This window comes from Chroicocephalus ridibundus, chromosome 12 (assembly GCF_963924245.1).
Source record: "Chroicocephalus ridibundus chromosome 12, bChrRid1.1, whole genome shotgun sequence".
NCBI classification, from domain to species: domain Eukaryota; kingdom Metazoa; phylum Chordata; class Aves; order Charadriiformes; family Laridae; genus Chroicocephalus; species Chroicocephalus ridibundus.
In genome coordinates, this window is record NC_086295.1 from 5,958,942 (window position 1) to 5,974,318 (window position 15,377).

A 15,377-nucleotide genomic window follows, 5' to 3' on the forward strand; every position below is an offset into this window, starting at 1 on the left:
AGTCATCGTCATCATAGTTGTCGTTGTCATCACTGTCATCATCATTGTCACCATTGTCTTCACCATTGTCGTCGCCATCATCATCACCATCACCGTCACCATCGTCATTGTCACCATCATCATCGCCGTCATCGTCGCCGTCATCATCGCCATTGCCATGCTCATTTTTCTCATCGTCATCATTATCGTCATCGTCATCATCATCGTTGTCGTCGTCATCATCGTCGTCGTCGTTGTCACTGTCATCATCCTTCCCACTGTCACCCTTGTCAGACTCAGGCTTCTCTCCCGCCTCAGGCTTCCCCTCACTCTCTGGCTTCCCCGCTGACTCCGGCTTTTCCCCCAGCACAGGTTTCTCCCCAGCCTCTGGCTTCTCCGCAGGTGCTGGCTTCCCCCCAGCTACTGGTTTCCCACCAGTCTCCGGCTGCCCCGCAGTCTCTGGCTTCGCCCCAGTCTCCGGCTTCTCTCCGGTCTCCGGCTTCCCCCCAGTGTCTGGCTTCCCTCCTGGCTTTGCTGTGATCTCCGGCTTTTCCCTAATCTCAGTATTTCCTCCACATGCTGGCTTTTTCCCTGAACTAGGTTTCTTCCCAGTGTCCAACTTCCCAGCCAGCGTGGGCTCATTCCCTGCTGCAGGCTCTCCCCCAGTCATTGGCTTCTTCCCCAGCACGGGTGTCGCAGCAGCCACCGGCACAGCCCCGGGCGGGCACCGGTTGTTACCCACCCGCTCCACACCCGGTTCCCTCTTCCCGTCCAGGGTGATCCTGCCGGGCTGTGGACGGGGCACCGCATTGGGCTCTTCACCAGGCAAAGGGCACTTCCCTGGCACAGCTCTTCCAGGCTGCCCTGGCTGCGGCCACCTGGCAGGGACTGCTCTGGGGAGCCCTGGAAGGGAGCAGAAAGCAGCAGCGTCAGCCCTGGGGCACCAGCCCTGCGCTGCCCTCCCACCCACATCTCCCACCCATGGCTCCCACCCACCAGCACCCTGTGTCACCATGAAGGGCTCCGGGACAGGCAAAGCCCACAGGGATCTGTTCCTTGATGGCTCAGGGTCTCAGACTGTGATGCTGAGCCGGTGCATCAGGGGCAGGACGCTCCCCACACTCGCAGCAGCCGGGTTTGCCGCAGCACCGTGCTGCTGCCTTCTCCCCTGCGGCTTTTCCCGGTGGGTTTTCAGTGCTCTACTTGATCGCTGCTGCCCACCCAGCCGCAGTGACACACTCCCCGGGGCCGCACCAGTGCCTCCCAGCACATAGCAGTGCCGTGGTGGAGACGGTGCCCGAGGGGAGCCGGGGAGAGATGGCACTGTGCCGCAGCCCACCCCGACACCCGCAGCAAGCCCCACATCGCCCAGGCTCGTCCCCACCCTGCTCCCCTCGTGGTTCCCCTGATCCTCGCAGGCAGAGACGCCGGCATCTGCCAGAACCCCAAAGCACCGTCTTCCCCCCCAGCAGCAGCCCGACTCCTGCCTGCCGGCAGACAGCCGCCGGACTGATTGCAGGCACAGGGCTGGGAGAGCTGGGCCAGAACTTGGAAAAGAAAAGCAAGAAAATGTGTGTGTGTGTGAGATTGCAGCAACTTCTTGGCAAAACAAATACAAATACAGCGTGTGCTATTTAACCGGGGCATAAATATATCACTAAGCGCACGTAGGAAGTCAGTCTGCATGCTCTCCTGGTGAGCAGCAGCAAGCAATCCCGCCCAGCAGCAGAGCGGCACGGCACAAGGCTCCCCACAGCCTCTGGACATCGCTCTGAGACAGGGAAGGGGACAAACACCTCAGCAATGGAGGCACCAGCACCACCGGCTCGCTGGCAAAAGGCAGGTTGCATTGTAAGGCTTAAAACCAGCCTGTAAACTGAGACCAAAAGAAACTCGAGTTTCTCCAACACATTTTCATCAGCGCGCGACGGCCCCAGCATCTTGTTACAGAGCAATGGCAAACCTGGCTCCCGCTGCCTCCGAGTTTGAGCTTTAGGATAAAACAGCCCAGCTGGCAACACGTGCAGGAGCATTCGGATATAAGGGGTTCCGTAAAATCTCAAACACTGCTCTCAGAACCACTGGACTGCTCATTCAAAAGAAATGCAATTTTCACTTCTTGGAAAGTTGGCCATTTCAAAAAAAAAAAAAAGAGAGAGAGAGAAGGAAAAATAATTCTTCTTTTGAGAATTTCCTTTCTCCCAGAGCTGCACCTCCCCAGCAGGGCTGGTGCTTTTAGAGGACTGACGTAGGGGGAAGATGCCCTGAACCTGCCACGAAGCAAAGCCCAGGGGCAGTTGCCGGCGCGGGCGAGGACCGTGCTGCGCTCTGTCCGAGGCAGGCACGGCCCGTGGGCAGCGGAGCTCAGCCCGCTGGAGCTCGGCTCCAACACCTTCAGGCTCTCATTTCGGTTAGAGATGCCCCAGGCAGGGCTGTGGGGGGCGGGGGTCCCCACTGGCCCCAGGGGGATCCCAGCCCCACAAATGGAAGCCATCCTGGCCCCCCCGGCAGCCCAGTCTGCGTCCGGTCCAGCCCATCTCGGTCCCATCTGCAGCACCCACAGGCTCTGGCCGGGCTCTTTTTTCCACCGTTCCCTGCCCTGGTCACTGGTTCAACTGACAGACCTCCTCCCGAGCATCCCTGTGCCTGCACGCTGGTACCGCCGCTGTCTCCATCCTCGGCAGGAGTTTTGCAGAACTCCAAGATTATAAAATTTAATTAAGGGCTAAAACTCATGAAGGTTACAGCTCCTCACAGGAAGCTTTCATAAATACAAAGGTAAAAACAGGCATTTAAACACACATCACCCAACATCATCATCAACACTGATCTAGTTGAAGATGTCCCCGCTCATTGCCGGGCGATTGGACTAGGTGAACCTTAAAGTTCCATTGCACCCCAAACTATTCTATAATTCTATGAAAATACGGAAAATATTCGTAAAATCTAGAGAGGCTGGGCGTTTCCAGCACGCCCGTACTTGCCTGCGGTGGGTGCTGCCTGCAGCTCTGCCCACAGGGCGAGGAGCCCCAGCAGGAAGATGCCTCTCGCTGTCATGCTGCCGGAGCCAGTGGCCGTGGCTGAGCCAGGTGGCAATTTAAAGTGCCTCCCCGGCAGCCCGGGTCAGGGAATGGGAGGAAGCAGCTCACAGGTGACTTGTAGGAACCTCCCACGTTTTACTGTAATTCTGTCTTCTAAGGAGCCACTCCAGCTGCCTTTCTCCACCCACAACCGAGGCAGGAGCAGGATCCAGAGTCAGCTGCGCACTGCGGGGAGGACGGCACAGGGATGGGGAGGAAGGAAGGGGGAACCCCAGCTGCAGACGGGCAGATTCTTCACTGCTGCTCTTGACAGGAATCCCCACCACCTTGCTGAAGGCTGTGACAGACGCCTCCACCACTGCCACCCAGCAGCACCAGGGGGAAAGCATCTTCCCCGAGCCCCAGATGCTGCCAGTTCCTCCCTGCGATGCTGGGTGGGAAAAGGCAGGGCTGCCCGCGCCTGGTCCAGATCAGCTTTGCTCCTGACAGCCCCTTTAGGCAGATCCTCACCCCAGAATCTGAGATCCTTCAGAAGGTGCCGGTCCTGACACCAGCCCTACCATCTCCCACTTCCCGAGAGCGTTCTGGGAGGTGCGTGAATGAGCGGGCCCCCAGCACTGTTGCTCTATTAAATGGGATTTTCAAAGGCTGTCCAAGTTACCTGCAGGGAAGGAAAGTGCCAGCCCGGAGGCAGCCCTGTCCGAAACGGCACCGCCTGCCACTATCCCGCAGGAGCACAGCGCTCGCTGCACAGGTCTTGTACTTTGGTGAACTGCTGTGTTTAAAAACCAGCAGGAATAAACATTCCTGGCAGCCAGACCACTCCTCATACTGCAGCACCCCCCCCGTTTCTTTTCTTCAAGTCACTGCTGTGTTAGAACCGTGAGGGAGTGTACGGTGGGAATCGCTTACACGCAAAACCTGGTGCAGTTTTAAAGACGAGAGGTCTCGACCGAGACGGGGCATCTGCTGGCACACCACACCGCCGCGCAGGAGGCAGGCGTTTGGGAAACTGCGAGTGAGCTTTAGCAGCAGCGGCGGCCACCTGCACTGCCCCAGCCCACCCCTGCCCCGCCGTCCCAGCTGAAACGGGGGCAGGGGAGCAGCACCCCCCTGGGCAGCGCGGCTGGGGAGCTCCCTCCTTCCACATGCAAACGCCCTTCATTCCCAAGGCTGCCATTTCGCATATGAGACTCTGTTTGCAGTTTGCAGGCCCAATATTCAAGGCTTCATTTGAATATCTGTCTGTAAATCCAATGTATCATTTGTTTGTTCTGTTCAAGAGCGGTGCGCTCCGGCTCTTTCAACATTGCTAATGTAAATCCCCAGGTTTAGGCATTCAAATGAGCGAGCTCAAAGTTTCCTCAGCAAATTAACATTGTCCCCCGACCCCACTTGCATGCATCAGCACCAAATGAGCTCAGGCAGGAGCACACAGTTATCACATGCATGAAATTAGCTCTCCCAGGAGCCCCCCAACGGCACAGCACGAGGACCCAGGGCAGCACACGGCATCCGGAGGCAGCATCAGCGTGCAGCTAGTGCACACACAAGCACCCCATCCATTCATGCCTGAGGGCTGTTTTCGGCATGAATTGCCTAGTTTAGGCAGCAATTCCTGCGCGGGAGGAGGCCACGGGCTGCCCCGAGCCACAGCCGGTGGGAGCATCTGTTACCTCTAATCAGTCATTAGAAGTTTACGTTAACTGGCAACAGATTAAATTAATTAAAAATTCCCTTGAGTCAAGACTATTTTGCCTGTGGCCAAGACTCCCCAGCCTAAGGACAGGGCTGAGCAGCCCCTTACCAGGTCGAGTGCCCACAGTCCTGGGAGAACCGTATGCAGAGGAACCGTCTCCCCTCAGCAGCCGGGGACCTGAGCTCAGGCTGCTCCCCCCGCTGCGAATCCAGCAGAAGGGTCTGCTCCAGTGAAACAGTGCTCCTGTGAAACAGAGCTCTCTGGAGGGAAAAGTCTCGGGATTTCAAGGACAAGAGCTCAGCCAACGCGAGGAGAGCACGGGTCGGGATTTCAAGGACAAGAGCTCAGCCAACGCGAGGAGAGCACGGGGAATCTGCCTTCAAACCCCAGGTCCAAACCGCTGGCCTTCATTGGAGACCCACACTAAGAGTAGACGAAAAATTAAATGCACCGCCACATTTACTTCCCTTTTCTCTGCTTCTGATTTCAGGGTAAAGCCTAATTTAACATGTTTGAGGTAACAGATTAAGCAGTGCCTTCAATTATGTGAGTGGCAACCCATTTAAATTAAGTTATTCTCAAGTCACAAAAGAGAGCTACTCAGAATCTGATTTTGCAATTTTGTCCTTCCCTCTTTAATTATTTCTTCTTGAATTGCACGCAAGCCAAAGTACAATCAAAATTATCGGAGAACTTAAGGACTGGTCTGGCCAGGACACACCAGGCGAGAATGGGTCAGACTTGACGGATCAAAAGACAAACAAAGTTTAAATCTGCAACTGTGGGGCATGTGAAATTAATTGGTTTGAGCTCGGACGTTATTTCTACAATTCCAAGTTTGTGCCACTTGAGAGGAAAACTGAAAAGCAAAGTTCCTGGTCAAAGCGCTTTCCATCAAATTCACGTCGAAGCGATGCAGGGGCAGCGCAAGGGATGCAACTCAGGAGCGGGAAGGTGCACATCTCCGTGCTCCCAACCGTGTGTGGGAAGGGGGTTCATTGCAAGAAATATGCTTTAAATACAGGCTTTGTCTTCTCCTCGCGGCTGTGACTCAATTTGGATGCAATTTGTACACGAACTGACCATGCCTGTTGGAGATCCGGTGTTTCACACCTCGCAGCTCCACGGCTTAACCCAACGGCTCGGTGCTTATCGTGCGTTGCTGTCGCTGTTAATCACTGTCGAGCACGACGCCCCGCAGAGCAGCCTGTGCCGTTCTGCCGGTGTCGGTAGTGTCGACTCCCTTCCACGCACCCGGCAAAACATCTGGAACAACTTGCAGGACTGCAGGGCTCCTTCCAACCCCAGGACTCTGGCAGAGGAGAGCTCTGCCTCTGCCCCTGTGCTTGCCCAGCGAAGGAGAATGCCTTACGAGCACATATCTCTACTGAAATAAACACCTCAGAGAGGTGCAGGTCCTGTTCCAGCGACACAACTCGGATCCTGCAGAGCAGAATCGCACCTGCACCCATTGAACAGGGCAGCGCGGGTCCATGGGGAGCAGGATGTGCACCAGAGCCCTCCAGCTCGCTCCCAGGAGCAACTAGAGATTGCTTTGTTCCCATCAGGAACATTATTTGGGTCTCCAGATGCTGTTTTGTCATGTTTCTCCTCATCAGCCATTTCCTGACTCTCTTTGAGTACCTGCAGTGCAGCACCAGTCTCATGAGAGGTCAGAGGGCGAATAAAGAAAAGTGAACCAAAAAAGCACATCTTCTTCTGCAGCAGGACATGGCAGGTGTGTGTGGCCCCTCACCAGGATCTTGCAGACACTGGTGCCACCATCGTTTGCAAAAGAAGCAGCCAGAAGAAAGAGCAAATGCCCATGGTGACAAGCAGCACTGCTCCTGCGCCTCCTGGGGATGGCTGGGCTGTGTCCAGGGCATGTCATCGCTAAACTGACGCAGAGCTCACAGCATCCACAGAAATCCTGCTTCCGTAGGGTGGCAGAAGCTGGACCCAGACCCCCCTCGTGCGCCCACCCAGGTCCACAGACACGGAACGTCCTGAGGCTGACACAGACAGATGGGAAAGGGGCTCTTGACATTCAAACTGCTCATTTTCTCTCCCTCTTCTGTTCCCCTTCCTACCCACCTCAGCCCACTGAAACACAGACTCCTCTGCCATGTCCTGCCCACTGTCTTTCTGTGAAGGTGGGCATAATTTTACAGCATTCGATGCAAAGAATTAATGTTATGCGGTTAAATTTTACAGGCTAGGATCCCATTCCTCCTTCCTGACCCCCTGTGCTGCTCGTCCTCCTACACCGCAGCCCTGGGGTGACCTGCAAGGGCAGACCCAACACCGTTGTGAGGATCCAGCAGGATAATGAAGCTTTGCCTGCAGAAGTCTTGCTGACAAACTAGGATGTGGGATTGGGTTCAACAGGCTTTCCGCTGCCGCCAAAAGCCTGCCCGCCCCAAGGACACTGGGGACAGACGGGACTTGTCCAAAGTCTCTCTGAGAATCCAAGAAGAGCTCAGGTAACCTCAGCTGTGAAACAGCTGTTTGTGTCTGGCAGACACTGGCAGGATGGCATGTTTTGTCATGTGCACCTACCGCACACAGCCACAGAAAAATTACCATTAAAACCCGGGGACTGGAGGAGATCCAAACAAGGAGATCCAATATAACTCATCAGTTATATTTAGGTGATCCCTGACAGGCATTGTTCTGATGTGCTCTTAAAAAGACATCCTTATCCCTCAAAAGATGGGGACTCCTTTATTGAGGATTTGTTCCAGTATTTAAGTCATTTTGTAATTGGAAAGTTTTTGCAAAGATCAAATACAGTCTCCCTTGATTCAAACCAACACAAGGACTTCTTCTCCACTAACTGTAGGTACAACCGATCACTGTCCTGTCTGCAGCACACGTACAAAGCTGAGCGCTCTCTCCATCGAGCTTTCACAGCTTAAACAAAACCATTATTTTCACCTTTCCCCATGAGTTTCTACAGCCATAGTTATTTTTCCTCTCCTCTGGACGACGTCCAACTTTTGTGGCTAACAATTTGGAGCAGCCGTAATAAGCACATAAAAAGCCCAGTGCTGATGATAATGAAGTTATAGCAACACTGATGATGACTTGATTAGCCCCACATCCGCAGGTCAGGTTTGTGTAACAGCCCTGATCTCATCCTGGGCTGATGCAGCCCCGGCCAAAGCGGCAGGAAGGAGACAATGAAAGCAGGAGCCTCTTCCAGCGCGTGAGCCGTGAGTCACCCAGCCTCTCCTCCTGCAGCCGGTCTCCCGTGGGTGCTGAGCGTGGTTACTGCTGGGCCAATGGCTACAGCAGAAGAATCGCACTGGTCACGCTGGGGGGACACAGCCACAGGCTGCAGCGACAAATGCTGAGAGACACCAACACACCGTCCTCTGGAGGCCCCACCACAGCGCCCACAATGCAGACGCTGGTCTGGAATATCCAGCAGAGCTGGCGGAGGAGAATCCGCTTTCCCTCTCTGTGGCACGGTGAAGTGCTTCCCCACTCCCACACAGAGCGCGTGAGGAAACTGGAAACGACTGCTTGAGCCCACGTCCGTGCTGCACCGGCCTCCACACCCGCCGCTCTGAACGTGAAGCACTGAGCGGCCTCAGCATCGTGTGCTTTGGGAAATCCCGTTTGTTTACATCTTACAATCACCTTGGAAGTAACAAGGAAAAACATTACCAGCAAAACAGCAAATGTTTTTTAACCAAAGAAAATGTTGTTATCCAGCTGACCCAGCAGGAAAGCCTCTTGTTGAACATGACAGAGGGTAAGAAAGTCTAAAAAATGACAGACAAGTCATTTTGACTATTCTGCGCTTGTTAGACAAGATGAGGAAATGCTGGTTTCAAGTGTTTCCTCAGATAAACGATGAGATTCCAGAAAGATGAAAGACTTGCGTGAAAAAGTCGACTGTAACTACAATGAGTTGTGCTGGTTTTGGCCAGGGTAGAGTTAACTTTCGTCACAGTAACTAGTATGGGGCTATGTTTTGGATTTGTGCTGGAAAGAGCGTTGGTAACACAGGGATGTTTTAGTTACTACTGAGCAGTGCTTACACAATGTCAAGGCTTTTTCTGCTCCTCACGCCACCCTGCCAGTGATCAGGCTGGGGGACACAGCAATTTGGGAGGGGACACAGCTGGGACAGCTGTCCCCAACTGACCAAAGGGATATTCCATGCCATATAACGTCGTGCTCGGTATATAAAGGTGGGGGAAGAAGAAGGAAGGGAGGATGTTCAGAGTTAGGGTGTTTCTCTTCCCAAGTAACCATTACATCTGATGGAGCCCTGCTTTCCTGGAGATGGCTGCACACCCGCCTGACAATGGGAAGCAGGGAATTAATTCCTTGTTTTGCTTTGTTTATGCACGGCTTTTGTTCTACCTGTTAAATTTTCTTTCTTTATCTCAACCCACGAGTTTTCTCGCTTTTACTCCTCTGAATTCTCTCCCCCACCCCGCTGGGGCGGGGGGTGAGCGGGTGGCTGTGTGGTGCTTGGTTGTTGGCTGCGGTTAAACCATGACACAAGTTTATTTTTCCATTTCAGGCACAGAGTATAACACAAGGAAGAACGCAGAGATCGTGGAAGGACAAACATTTGCATTTCTGCAACTGCAAGTCTTTGGGTCTCACGGGCAGAGTCAATGTGCAACCAGTTTCATCTGAGACAGGTCCTGTCCGAGGTGGAACAGGGTGGAACAGCGTAACTTTCTAAGGCTTTGGGACTCAGGATTATTTTAGAGCTAACTGTCCCTCACTGCGTTCATCCATGAAGCTGCACTTCTTTAGAACTAAGGATTTCTTTAGCGCTGCGTGCTCTGACATGACCTGTCGCCCGCGTACGTATGAGAGGGACCACACAGTGCACGAGGTGAGGTTTAAAACAAGCCATGAGGGAAAAACAATGGTGGAGGCCTGGCGGGGAGCAAGCGCGGGTCCGTTAAACTCCCGGCGGCCACGTCAGCCTGCCTCGCCCTCTCGGGCCGGTTGCGTTCGGCTCCCCGCTCTGCCCCACCGCCTCCTCCTCCTCGGGAACGGCCCCATCCCCAAACACCGTGTGTGCGTGTTCTCCCTCACGAGGCTCCCCGGTCCGGCACCGGGCCTCCCGCTGCCGTCGCCATGGCAACCCTTCACTTCCGGCGCACTGTCGGGGCGTCGCGGGCCGATGACGCCAGCTGCGCCCGGCGCTTCCGGTTGCACCAAGCGGGAGCGGGATCGGGGCCGCCGCCGCTGCCGCCATGGGCGCCGCCCGGGATGCGGAGCAGCAGCCGGGGCCGCCGGGCGAGGAGGGTCTGGGCGGCGCCGAGGAGCAGCTGGTCAGCACGGTGAGGCGGGGGGGGGGCCGGGGCCGGGGGGTGGAGGGAAGGGGAGGGGGCAGCGGGCGGGCCGCGGCTGACGGCTGTGTCCCGCAGAGCCCCTGGAACATCATGATCAAGCACCGGCAGGTGCAGCGGCGTGGCCGGCGCTCACAGATGACCACCAGGTACGGGGTGGGCCGGGTCGGAGGGACCGGGCCGGTCGGGAGCTGGGCTGGGGGGGCGGTGGGGGGTGTCCGGGCCGGCTGGATCCGAGGGGGAAGGTTGAACAGCGGGACTGGACTGGGCTGGACCAAACTGGGCACCAGACCGGAGGGGAGGATGTGGGTCAGAGCAGTCTGGGGGACACCCACACACACACCTGAATCCTCCACCTTCAGCTTCACGGACCCGGTCGTGTCCATGGACCTGCTGCGAGCTGTCCTGCAGCCCAGCATCAACGAGGAAATCCGGGCCGTCTTCAACAAGTACATGAAGGTGAGAACTGCCCCATCCCATCATGGGCTGCATAGAGAGAGCTCCACTCCCAGCTGCTCTGCGAGGCTGTGGCGCCTGGCTCATGGGTGCAGCGTGGGAGCTGGGCCTGCATGCCTGCCCTGACGCTGCCTGGCTGCTCAGGCTGTAACCCTCTCCTCCAGTTTTTCCAGAAGGCAGCAATCAACGTACGTGATAATGTCGGGGAGGAGGTGGACCCAGAACAGCTCATCCAGGAGACGTGTCGGAGCTGCCTGGAGCAGGTGGGTGCTAAGTGAGGGGCTCCGCTCCCTCAGCAGAGCCTGGTACCTGGACGAGCAGAGCAGCCCAGCTAGGACACATCCCTCTTAATGGCTTTGCCATTAGTCGGGAGGGATGACACATCCACAGCCCTTCTATGGTTGCTGGGCTCGGCTTCATTCTCACTGGGAAGAGGAGAGCAGTCAGGTCCGGGGGCAGCTCATGCTGCTGCTTTCCGCTGCTGCCGTTAGCACGTGGTGCATGGAGCTTCCACAGAGACCAGCCTCCTGGCATCTGTCAGAGAGTCCTGGGGGGGCAGGTTTTTTTTCTTTCACATCTTGCTTTCGTCCCAGTTGACCAGATTGTGCTTTTGCATCTTGCTATCTCTGAAAGCACTGCATGGCGGCACTCCAAAAGCAGACATGTTACAGGGCTTTCAGGCAGATGCACAAAAGTGAGTGTTGCTGGCAGGTCCCTCTTGGGCCCAGAATCGGGTAACCCTTCTTTGTCTTCCTGCAGGCCAAACTGTTGTTCTCTGATGGCAAAAAGGTTGTTCCCAGGTTGCCCCATGAGCAGGTAGTACCAAAGGTAAAAGTTGTTATTGTTCCCAGAGGCTTGAATGGCTTGTAAGAGCTGTGAGAAAGGTTGGAATTGCTTTGTTCTCTGCCTCTTCTTGTCCATCAGTACTCCAGGGGGAAGGCAGAGCTGGGGGATGTTAGGCGAGGAGGGAGTGGTACCTACAGGGCAACAAAAATCCCAGGTGCAGTCACCGCTTGTTGGGAGTTCGGTGCCTCTCACAGGGACAGGGTGGGGTTGGCATTTCCCTGTGCACTCGGGCTTTCTGCCTCAAATGTGGCAAAGGAGAAGACGGCCAGCGGGATGCATGGAGCTCTGCCCGCCTGGCGGGGAGAAGGGCCCGGCTCATCCCACTGCCATTCCTCTTCCAGCGTGCCAGACAGATGGATGAGGAGCTGAATCGTCGAGGGAGCCCCATTCCCAAAAAGGTAGGAAGGCTTTTCCGTACAAGGGATTTTATTTTTTGGGAAGCCTCGTCCTCCTTCCTGGCCATTCCCAGAATATGAGCGCGTGCAAGTGCACGGGCAGCTTTTGGGGTGCCTCAGAGGTGCTCGTTCTCATGCCAGCCAACATTTCTGCTCATGACAAAAAGAGCAGCTTCCCTGGGAGGGGGCGGGTAGCAGAGAGAGTTCTCTCTGCCTGCACAGCTAAGTCACTGAAGGATTTCTTCCATGCAGAGGAAGGGGCGGCCTCCAGTACAGAGCCTGTCAAACGATCGCGGGGTCTCAGGCATGGCTGCGTGAGTATGGGTCCCGTGTTTCAGGAGGGCAGGGGGGGAAATGAGGCTGCCTGAATTGGGGAGTACAGAATCCCTGCAGTCTCCTCCCCATCCGGCAGAAAGTAAAGGTGCAGGGGGAGTGCCAGCAGGCAGGCGGGAGGGATTTAGGTTGAGCTGTTCTTCCCAGGAGGCAAAGACCTTCAAGGAAACAGTTTTAAACAGGCCTAAAGGGGTGAAAAGGTCCAGATGGACTATTCAGAGTGAGCAGTGGGTGGTGATGGGATCTTGGCAGCTGGGGAGGGAACAACTTGCAGCAAAGATGAAGGGCTGGAGCAGGGCACCGTGGGGGAATGGCGGGTGTGAACAAAGGCGGATCTGGAAGGGCTGGGGCTCAGTCCCTGCTGCTGGTGCCACAGTGGTGACTGCGCTGGTCGCGTAGGAACTCGTTCTTACTGCATTTTCCTTCTCCTCAGGTGGAAGCTCAAGGTCTCTGAGCCAGTGAGAAGGGATGGACCAAAGGTATTGGCTGGCCAACACTACTGGGCTCACCCTCTCCTCCCCTTTGCTTCCGCCAGCAGAGCCCTGCTGCTGCGGGAGCGGAGGACAGCACTGAGCTGTGCTGCGCCCCAACGGGCCCCTGCAGTGCAGGAGAGAAGCAAGAAGAGGAGCGAAGTGCCTGGAGGCCTTTGCTTGTCTCCCCCAGGCACTGTAGCCTGTAGCTCTGCAGAGTGGTGCCACTGTTAAGAGACCTGGGGAGAGCAGTAGTAGCCAGGAGGATCCCACAAGTGTTTCCCACAAGGGAAACTGCTTAGATCAGCCCAGAGGGAATGTAATTTCCCTCCTCTGCGGAAGTCCGGAGGTCTGTGGCCAGCTCCCTCCCTCCCAGGCTGGGGGTGGTTCCAAGGTTTCCCATCAGAGAGCTGAGGCTCGTGGAGCATGGAGCACCAGCTTCATTTCTAATGTTGCCGCTTTTCCAATTGCTCTGTAGTGGGATCCATCCCGACTGACTGAAACCACAACCTTTGTGCTGGGATCTCGAGCAAACAAGTAAGGAATGGCCCTGTTGATGGAGGGTGGTGTCTCCAAGGCAGGAGCCCGTAAGACTCCTCCCGTCACTTCGCTTCTCTGCCTCGAAAGCAGTAGGAAGGGCTTGGGGAGGAGAGGTGTCCCCATACCACCGCGGCCACCCTCCCTGCAGGTGTAACACCCCCTCGTGTTCCTCTTTCAGAGCTCTCGGGATGGGAGGAACAAGAGGGCGCCTCTACATCAAGCATCCCCACCTCTTTAAGGTCAGATGCCGCAGCAGGACGCTTCCTCCTTCGGGGTTTGCTCAGAAACGGTTTCTGATGGGAATCGGGAGCGTGTGCTTCGGATCACTTGTTTTCTTCCTCCCCCACACCCTTGTTTGTTGTCTTAGAGCACGCACGCAGTCTGTCTAGCACACTGGAACATAAGTTAACAGCTTAGGGCAGCCTCCAAAGTGGTGGGTTTGGCTGGAGCCAGGGCTTGAGGCTGGAGAAACGGCAGGCAGAGCTGAGCCCCCACTTCCCTGACAGCCCCTGGTGGGGGGCAACGCACTTGAGGGCGCGCTGGAGCGGGGCACAGTGTCCCGGCAGGAGGGTGGTCAGAGCGGAAGGTCTGTTGCCTGTGTTGAGCTAGGTCCTTGCTGCTTTATTGCAGTACGCAGCCGACCCGCAAGATAAGCACTGGCTGGCAGAGCAGCAGCACATGAGGGCCACTGGGGGCAAGATGGTGAGTACGCCTGGGCTGGCGGCTGCTGCAGCCGGCGGGGACCGCGCAGAGACCCACCGCAGGGCTAGGACGGGCAGAGGAGCCGCCTGCTTCGGGGAAGGTGGCTTCAGCAGGAGGCTAGGCAGGGCGCACGGAGGCAGACGTGCTCCCAGGGGGCTGCGGAGGTCCATCCGCTGCCCCCTGGGATTTGGGCGAAGGCAAGTGGCGCAGGCCAGGAGGCCACCCCAGCTCCCACGGGGAGCAGTGGCTCCGTGCTGGCTGGGGACAGGGGATGTGGCACTGCCCTCACTACTGCCAGAGTGGGTGTGTGACAGCCCTGAGGTGTGTCCCCCCCTTGTGCTGCAGGCCTACCTCCTCATCGAAGAGGACATTCGGGATTTGGCGGCCAGTGACGATTACAGGTGAGGAACAGAGCAGAGGTGCCATGTGTGCCTGGGGCTGCTGTCCCCGGTGGGGGGGGCCTCTGCTGTGACCACCCTTGCTTCTCTGCAGGGGGGGCCCTGTGTTGGAGAAGCGCTGCCCTATGCTGGCTGGGGGGGGCTCAGTGCTGGTTGAGGGCTTGCTGCTGGTTGGGGGTTGGTGCCAGGGGTCCATGGTGGGTGCCAGGGGTTTGGGCTCACTGCTGATTGGGGTCAATGGTGGGTGCTGGGGCTTTGGGCTTGCAGCTGGACAGGGGCCTGGGGTGGGTGCTGGGGGTTTGAGCTCACTGCTGGACGGGCATCTGGGGTGGGTGGTGGGGGTTTGGGCTTGGTGCTGGTTGGGGGTCCACAGTGAGTGCTGGAGGTTTGGGCTCAGTGCTGGTTGGAGAGCCATGGTGAGTGCCAGGGTCCGTAGTGGGTGCTGGGGGCTTGGGCTTGTTGCTGGCTGGGGGTCTATGGTGGGTGCCAGGGGTTGGGGCTCGGTGCTGGTTGGGGGTCCATAGTGGGTGCTGGGGTCTATGGTGGGTGCTAGGGATTTGGGCTCGCTGCTGGTTGGGGGTCCATGGTGGGTGCTGAGGGGTTGGGTTCAGTGATGGGGGTCCATGGTGGGTGCTGGGGGGTCAGGTTCGGTACCGGTTGGGGGTTCATGGTGGGTGCTGGAGGTTTGGGCCTGGTGCTGGTAGGGGGTCTGTGGTGCGTGCCGAGGTCCCACTGTCTCACCCCACCTCTCCCCAGGGATTCCGTCGACCTGCGGCTGGACGAGCTGAAGCCCTTTGTCCCGCCGGCATGGATGACGGAGAAGATGCAGAAGCACATGGAGACGCTTCGCCGCGGGGGGGACGCGCCGCCCCCCGAGTGCCCCCCTGAACCCTGAGAGCCCCCTCCGGGCCCCTAATAAAGCCGCTTCGCACTTGCTTCCGCCGCCTCCTGGGGCCGGGGTGGGAGGGTTGGTGGTGTCTGGCCCTTTAAGAGACTCGCGGCTCCGCCCCGCGGGGCAGCGGCCAATCGCGACGCTTCCGCGGCGGCGGCCGCCGGCCGTTACCGTGACAGCCGCATCCGGGGCGAGTCGCCATTGGTCGGCTCGAAGGGAGCTGCCCGCTGATTGGCGGAGGGGCCGCACGTTGGAAACATTCAAACGGGGCGCGGGAGGTGGGGCGGGACCGGACGGGG

At 57.2% G+C, this 15,377-nt stretch overlaps 1 protein-coding gene across 2 annotated transcripts; it reads left to right on the forward strand.

Moving 5' to 3' along the window:
- Nucleotides 1-9,874: 9,874 nt before the first annotated feature.
- On the forward strand, nt 9,875-15,251 carry DNTTIP1 (deoxynucleotidyltransferase terminal interacting protein 1). Of its 2 annotated transcripts, XM_063350365.1 has the most exons (13): nt 9,875-10,037; nt 10,125-10,195; nt 10,409-10,505; nt 10,667-10,765; nt 11,262-11,330; nt 11,690-11,746; nt 11,996-12,057; nt 12,510-12,555; nt 13,025-13,083; nt 13,265-13,325; nt 13,717-13,788; nt 14,134-14,189; nt 14,943-15,251. In XM_063350365.1, exons 1-13 carry the CDS (start codon nt 9,951-9,953, stop codon nt 15,079-15,081), a joined length of 975 nt encoding a protein of 324 aa, XP_063206435.1. In that variant the 5' UTR covers nt 9,875-9,950; the 3' UTR covers nt 15,082-15,251. The 2 variants fall into 2 exon arrangements, with proteins under 2 accessions (XP_063206435.1, XP_063206436.1); XM_063350366.1 differs by lacking the exon at nt 13,717-13,788.
- Nucleotides 15,252-15,377: the final 126 nt, after the last annotated feature.

Bases quoted from the DNA above. Each gene is read 5' to 3' on its own strand.
- DNTTIP1 (XM_063350365.1), top strand. From the start codon at position 9,951: ATGGGCGCCGCCCGGGATGCGGAGCAGCAGCCGGGGCCGCCGGGCGAG. The intron at 10,038-10,124 runs GTGAGGCGGGGG...TGTGTCCCGCAG, and splicing joins AGGAGCAGCTGGTCAGCACG to AGCCCCTGGAACATCATGAT. The intron at 10,506-10,666 runs GTGAGAACTGCC...CCTCTCCTCCAG, and splicing joins TCTTCAACAAGTACATGAAG to TTTTTCCAGAAGGCAGCAAT.